The 7,644-nt window shown below is 48.8% G+C and overlaps 1 protein-coding gene across 1 annotated transcript; it reads left to right on the top strand.

Moving 5' to 3' along the window:
• Nucleotides 1–296: 296 nt before the first annotated feature.
• TRIL (TLR4 interactor with leucine rich repeats) lies at nt 297–2,585 on the top strand. The gene has a single exon (XM_054385090.1). The coding sequence runs from the start codon at nt 297–299 to the stop codon at nt 2,583–2,585; it is 2,289 nt and encodes a 762-aa protein (XP_054241065.1).
• Nucleotides 2,586–7,644: the final 5,059 nt, after the last annotated feature.

Raw genomic sequence — 7,644 nt, 5'->3', positions numbered from 1 at the left:
CGCCCGCCCCCCGCGGCAGCGGCAACACCGGCCCGCCACCGCAGACTGCAGGCCGCGAGGGGCGGCAGAACCCGGGAGGCAGCAGCCTGCAGCCCTCCCGGCCGCTCCGCGTCCCGGCCGCCTCGGGCGAACCCATGGTGCCGGGCACCGCCACCTTCAGCCGCCGCGCCTGCCTGCCCGGCGCGGAGCTCAGCCCACCGCACAACAGAGGAGGGGCCGATTAGCAGCTGCGGAGAAGAGGGGATGCCGGAGAGACACAAAGCCAGCGGGGGATGCAGCCCACGGCTTGTCCCGGGATGGGGGCGCCGCGCCGGGTCCGACTGATGGTGCTGCCGCGGATGCTCTGGGGCTCTGTCCCCCTCTTCCTCCTGCTTCTGCCCCCGGCTGAGCCTATCTGCCCTGAGCCATGCGACTGCCAGCAGCACCAGCACCTCCTCTGCACCAACCGGGGCCTGCGCTCGGTACCCAAGGCTGCCGAGCCGCAGGATATCCTCACCTACAGCCTCGGGGGCAACTTCATCGCTAACATCTCTGCCTTCGACTTCCACCGCCTGGCAGGACTCCAGCGCCTGGACCTACAGTACAACCGGATCCGCTCGCTGCATCCAAAGGCCTTTGAGCGCCTGGGTCGATTGGAGGAGCTCTACCTGGGCAACAACCTCTTGCCAGCACTGGCTCCTGGCACCCTCAGTGCCCTGGCCAAGCTGCGCATTCTCTATGTGAATGCCAACGAGATCGTCCGCCTCAGTGCTGCTTCCTTTTCCGGCCTCAGCAGCCTTGTCAAGCTGCGGCTGGACGGCAACGAACTGGGCTCACTGGGTGACTCCACTTTCTCAGATCTGCCAAACTTACTTTACCTGCACCTGGAATCCAACCGCATCCGTTGGCTGAGCCGTGGTGCCTTCACTGGCCTGGCTAAGCTGCGCTTCCTCGACCTCTCAGGGAACAAGCAGAGCTCCCTTCGCCATCCAGACATCTTTGGACCACTGCGCTCCCTCCACACCCTCCTGCTGGCAAGCAACAGCCTGCAGCAGCTAACAGGGGGGCTCTTCCAGCACCTGCCCAGCTTGGCGAAGCTCTCACTCAGTGGCAACAGACTGGCTCACCTTGCCCCAGATGCCTTCATGGGGCTGAGTTCACTGAAGGAGCTACGCCTGGAGGGAAACCTGCTGAGCCACCTGCCTGCTGCCCTGCTGGAACCACTGAGCAGCCTAGAAGTGCTGGATCTGAGCCGCAATGTGCTGACTGCCTTGCACCCCACCACCTTCAGCCGCCTCAGCTGCTTGCGAGAGCTCAGCCTGCGGGAGAACGCGCTGGCCACCCTCCCCGGTGAGCTCTTTGCCTCCAGCCCGGCTCTCTACCGCCTGGAGTTGGAAGGGAACGCCTGGAGCTGCGACTGCCGCCTCCGTGGCCTCAAGCACTGGTTGGGGTCTTGGCACTCCCAGGGCCGCCTGCTCACTGTCTTCGTGCAGTGCCGCCTGCCGCCCACACTGGCGGGCAAGTACCTCGACTACCTGCAGGACGCCCAGCTGAAGCCGCCAGAAGACGGCGGTCCCTGCCACGACAGTGCCTTCCCATCCTCCGCGTCCCCCCCGCCGGCGGCTGAGGTGCAGCGACGGCCGCCGACCGCCGCCGACTGGCTCGGCAGCAACAGCAGCGGCGCTGGCGCAGGGCTGACCCGCGGGGCGCCACCGGCTGCCTCTACCGCCCGCCTGATGGGGGCGCCCGAGGACGCGGCGGCGGCGTCCAGTCCCACGCCGTCGGTGGCCGCGCCTGACAGCGCGGCGTGGCCTCGGCGAGCAGGGAAGGCCCGCTCGGCGCCGGCCGTCGGCGTTCTGCCGCTGGTGTCCGACCCGTGCGACTTCAACAAATTGTTCCTCTGCAACCTGTCGGTGGAGGCGGTGGGCTCCAGCTCGGTGACAGTACGCTGGGCCGTGCGGCCGCACCGCATTCCCCGCCTGCTAGGGCCGGCACGGTTCCGACTCCTCTTCGACCGCTTTGGCGCCGCTGTCAAGTTCCAGCGCTTCGTTTACCTGCCGGAGCGCGGAGAGCTGGTCGCCACCCTGCGGGAGCTCCGCCCGGACACCCCCTACCTCGTCTGCATCGAGGGCGTCCTGGGCGGCCGCGTGTGTCCGGTGGCGCCGCGGGATCACTGCGCCGGGCTGGTCACCCTGCCCGACAGCGGCTCGGCGGCGGCGGCGGCAGCGGCAGCAGGCGGGCCTCGGGGACCCGATCAGCAGCTCCTTACCCTGGTGCTGCTGGCAGTCAACGCCCTATTGCTTTTCGCGGCGCTGGCCGCCTGGGGCTCCCGCCTGCTGCGGAAGAAGGTGCTAGGGCGGCGGCGGCGGAAGGCGGCCCCTGTCCATGTCCGGCAGCTCTATTCCACCCGTCGGCCCCTCCGCTCTATGGGCACCGGCGTCTCCAATGACTTCTCAGGCTTCCAGTCCCACCGGCCGCCCCGCGGGGCCGCCTGCGCCCTCAGCGAGGCCGACCTCATCGAGTTTCCCTGTGAGCGCTTCATAGACAGCGGCGGCGGTAGCAGCCGCCACGGCGATGACCATCTCCTGCAGCGGTTCGCCGACTGAGGCCGCCAAGCTGCGGCTCCCGGCAGGCCCTGTGCAGCTGATGGCTGCTCCATGCTGCAATGCCGTGAGGCCCGCTGCGAGCTGTAGTCAGCACGGCGAGGGGAGGTGGCTGCTGGGCTGTGAAGGGATGGCGTGGGCCCGGAGGGGTTGCTGCTTCCAAGGGGGAGAGCTGTGGTGCGGTCGCTGCCTTCATCAGCCACCCCTACTGCAGCCTAAAGCTGATGCCCTCAGTGAGATGGGCTTAGTCACCTCTGCTGAGAGGGCAGCCTTTTCTCAGAATTGGCACTAACACAACCCAAGCAAATGCCCCAACTCTGCTGGTAATCATTCCATACCACGAGGAGAGCAACCGCGGGAACTACTGTGGAACAGCAGCTGGTGTCTCCCGTACACAAAGTCGGAGCCATAAATTTCAGTGTAGTGTTTTACAGGTGTTTTTTTTTACTCAGATTGTAGGTGGGAACGAGGTACAGTGAGTGTCCTGACTCCATGTGAGGACACTTAAACAGACCGTTCCAAGGCACCAGCTCTTTCAATGGAAAAATTTGGACTGAGGATCAGCTTTTAATTTTACTGGTGGATGGTGTGGAACCGATGGGTCTTCTGAAGGGCTGGAAGTGCCTGCGCCGTACTGGACAGTTTGAAGGCTGTGTCATTGTAACTCAAACAGAATGTAGGGCAATTTTAACGAGTGCAAGTATGTTTTCATAATTTCTTGTAAACAGGAAACAATAATGCAGCTGGTTAGTTTTACAGGAATACATTGCTAACACCACTAGGAAAAAAACTAACGGTTTTGTAATATGTTTACAAATCAGACATTTTTAATTGTTACTGAATAAACACTGCTTGGTACTTGTACACATTAATGTGTGCTGTAGTTGTCTGGGTCCATGCTGGTCAGTAGAGCACTGACCCTCACGTAATCCATCTTCATTTCTAAATGGGTGGATGCAGAGGTGATGGATAAATAACGTTTGTGCCTTTCTTCAGAAACAATAATAGCTGAGAATATTTCAGGAATGTGAAACAGTTTTTATCCTAATGGGCAAATCTCTCTTGGCCTTATCCTGCTAAAGTTAGAAGCTTTATGTACCTCACTGTGAAATAAAACATTTTTGTATATTAATCTAGATTCTGTGTTTTGTGTAGCTGAGTGAGTAGTGCTGAACTTAAACCCTTACACAGTAGTATATGTTTGAGTTGGGTTTGGGTTGGTTTGTTTGGTTGGAGTTTTTAATTTGATTTTTACCATTGTTTTTAGAGCAATGCTAATGGTTTTGTGATCAGTTGCTTTCTGCTTTCTTGGACTTTTCGACTTTCCTAAATATTTACAGAATGTGGTTGTGTTGCTACAAAATATGGTGGCTTAGTTTACATTAATAATTCTCTCTGTGTAGTCTAGAAATAAGCTAATGTAAAAGGTATAAACAGGGGTTACACTTTAAATGCAAATGTTTTAGAGGGAGTTTGGTAAGTTGTTTTAGACCATTAATGCTACTTCTGCTCCTCTGAATTTAATGTGCAACCTCAGATGAACTCTTGTGAAACTGAATAGCTTTGAAGGAAGTGTTAGTGGACTATGGAGACATTTGTCTCCTTGTAATGCATTCATTGCTGACCTGAGGTATTTGTGACTATGAGTTTTTTATTACCATAATTGCATGTAAGCAATTTGGGAAGTTTTCTTTTTGTTCCATTTTTTTCTTTTTTCTTTTTTTCCACACGAACAAGTGTTTACAAAAGACACCATAGTAAGTGGTACCTTCAGTTGAAGTTCAGCAACTGAATGGAGAGGAAAGACTTCATGTTCTGAAGGAATTTTATTCAGTCTTCAAGTAGGAGGAGAGAGTGTAGAGATTGTTTGCCTTAATCTCTACCTTTTAAATGGAGAAAAAAAAGTCTTGATTCTTGTGTCAGTAGCAAAAAGCCCTTTGGGATTTCATTTTGACAGGCAGTAGTTTTCATGAGTATCAGGGGCCAAACTCAGCTGTCAGTGTAAAGACTAAAATTCATAGCTTAAAGGCACAATGTTTGATGCAATTAAAACTGAAGGAACCCAGGATCAGGTTTTATTTCTTTGTTTAAAATGTTAATTTTCTGTTCTTTTGGACATCTTGATGCTTTTGGCCATTTATGACTGTGGAATACACCATTGTTTGTTGTTAGAAATGCAGTGGGGGTACTGAGTAAAGCTGTGTATCACACTAACGTTAGCTCTATCACTGGATATTCTTCCAATGGGAGATGCATAGATGCTGTACATGGTTATAATCAATTATGTCAATAAATCAATTTGCTGAAAGAAAACTAATGTTTTAGGTTGTATCTCATAACACATCACTATTCAATCACTGACTGACTACAAGTTCTTCCTGTTACTAGCACTGATGTTTCATAGGACTGCTGACAGTGCTTCATCATTCGTTCTCGTGTCTTTTCCCCATCCATTGTGTTTTCTGTTTTGGTTGTAATGTGTTTGTGTGGTGCAAACACGAAAATAATGAAAATGGTCAGTTCTGCAACAGGTAGAACACTGTCCCTACATAGACTAATAAGATGCTGTTATGTCAGTGAAATAATGATACTTTATAAGAGAAATAGAAAAATAATGATTGTTTGGAATAGCATAGGTATTTTATGCTTGTTGGAAGTTACAGTTATGAGGATGATTTTTCAGTAGTGTCAGGCTAACGTCACGTTGAGGATACATGTGTTGTTCTAAGAAGTCAATGAATGTATAGAAACATATGGATGCATGCAATGGAAATGTTTTTTTGTGCCAGCCTAGGAGGGGTAGTTATATAGATCTACACAACAACAACGACAACAAAGATGGTGATTTCTTAAAAGTTACACAATCTGCAACCCTAGAAATACTTTTTGTGCAGATGTTACTTGCAGCTTTTTTTTGCAGGAGAGGAGCTGTGTAGCAGGTGGTTGAGGAAGGAAAACATCAGTGACATTCAGTGGCTGAATGATACAAATACTGCGTGCCTATTTTTGCTAGTAGTATTTATATATTTTGGGGTCATTTTAAAAATAAACTTCTTTATAAAGAATGACTGTAAAAACAACCCTTTCTCAATGGATGAATCTGCCATTATTTTTGTGCTCAAAATGTTTGTCCTTCTACCAGAAATAGAGTTTTACTGCCCTGTCCTATCCTGGAATCCATGCAGCTTGGGGAAGAGCGAGCTGAGTGTTGTTCTTCTGTAAGTAATTACTGAGCATGCTACCTAGCAAAGGCTGAAAATTGCCAGAATATTTTCCCATCATCTTGTCCCAGACCACTGCTGGGGAGGTCTGCAAAAAGGTACCAGGACATCCCGGTGACCATGCTGCTTGGTTCTGTAGCCTCTTCCCACTCCCCCCACCAAGCCCTGACCCTTCACTCCAGTCAGCTGGCACTGTTTGTGCAGCTGGAAGGTGAACTGCAAAACTGATCCTCCTGGAAAATAACCTTTCTTAGTACCTTTCTTCTCCTTTATTTTTCATCAAGCTCAGTTTCTTTGATTCTGTTCAACTTGCACAAGTGTTGGAAGGGACAAAATCTGGAGGTGCAGTTGACAGGAAAAAACAGTCAAGTATCAAATATGGAAAGCTGCTTAATCTCAAATGGTCTTGGCACTCTCATCTGAAGTACAAGAAAATCTTGACTATTCATTCACTATTCATTCAGAATACGGCAATTCTGTGTAGCAGATAGACCTTTATTGGAAAATCATTAACCTGCAAACCCAAAACCACTTAAGACTTCTGTATGAGAACCTAGAAACATTGACATTACAGCAGAGAGCTGAGAGAAATAATCTGAAGGCAACAGGGCTGTAGTGGTGTCAGCAAAAGTCTGTGTGTGCATGAAAACCCCTTGCTGAAAAGCACCCTTTGACTGTTGGAGCCTGTGTTAACACAGTGGGAGTTATACAAAGACAGATTTCTTTGTGGTGCCGTCTTAAGTTTTCACACTGCACTGCAGATGCCACCTTTTTAAAGTACCATCATCCTTTGAACCATGTTATTATCTTGGAAGGGTCCTGCTAAATTATATATATCTCTTGTGCACTTTCCTGTCTGCTCTTCCCTGAGAGAGGTTTGGAAAATAAGGGGTTGGGAGCTAAAAACCCATTCTACTCCAGTCCCATCAGGATATTTATTTAGCTAGCAAGCTTACAGTTAGATTGGAGTGGATGAAGTCCACAAAACATAATTTGTTTTCATGACAGTATATATATTTGCAGGAAACTCCTTCAGTGAGCAAGAGGAATACTACTTCATTTCCAAAACCCTGGCTGCTCACACTAATTCATGTTTGTCTGGCCACCAAGGGTTTGCATATGTTGTATGAGGTCCATAAGTGAAACTTTGGTTTAAAAAAAAAGATTTTAAAAAATCAAATCCACCAAATTATGTGTGCATAATGATGTACTCCATTTTTCATCTGTGCAACTCTTTTGAGACGAGTTACTACATAAATATTGATACATAATCTGATTTTTATTTTTTTTTTGTCAAGTGGAAATGGGGAATAAATGTAAGGAAACTGAGTGCTGGATGCTGGATTTGTTGTTTTTTGCTCCTTGCTAAATATAGCATAGTTTTGGCAGCCTGTCCAAATACTGCTGTTGTGTTTTTCTCCATAAAAAGTTGAGTTTTCTCAAGAGCATGCTTTAATTCCCATAGAAATTAAATTCCTGTAGAAAAAAAAATAGTCAATTGTCTTTAAATACAAATATTTATCTTAATATCATTGTACAATAATTTATTTATATAGATGCTTCTTGATAATTTTTTTAAAAGAAGTCTGTACCTCATTTGTCTTTACAAATAAGGCTGTAAGAATTAAAATGAATAATAGAGTATGAATAAATAGCTGGAAGAAAACTGCCTGAAAACATATGAGATATTTACTAATGAAGAAGGATCGTGACACTCGAATCTATGAGTATTTATAGTGTGATGAGTATCTCATTTTTAAAGGTAAATTTAAACTGATAATCTATGTGTAATAATTTTATATCATAGACTTAAGATATTTGCCCAGGGATGAGGAAGTCCC

The sequence above is a fragment of the Indicator indicator genome, chromosome 11 (genome assembly GCF_027791375.1).
Source record: "Indicator indicator isolate 239-I01 chromosome 11, UM_Iind_1.1, whole genome shotgun sequence".
Classification (NCBI taxonomy): Eukaryota; Metazoa; Chordata; class Aves; order Piciformes; family Indicatoridae; genus Indicator; species Indicator indicator.
Note: the sequence above shows the minus strand (reverse complement) of the source record. Positions and strands in the feature narration are given on the sequence as shown.

Excerpts from the sequence above, each read along its gene's own strand:
- TRIL (XM_054385090.1), top strand. The coding sequence starts at position 297 with ATGGGGGCGCCGCGCCGGGTCCGACTGATGGTGCTGCCGCGGATGCTC.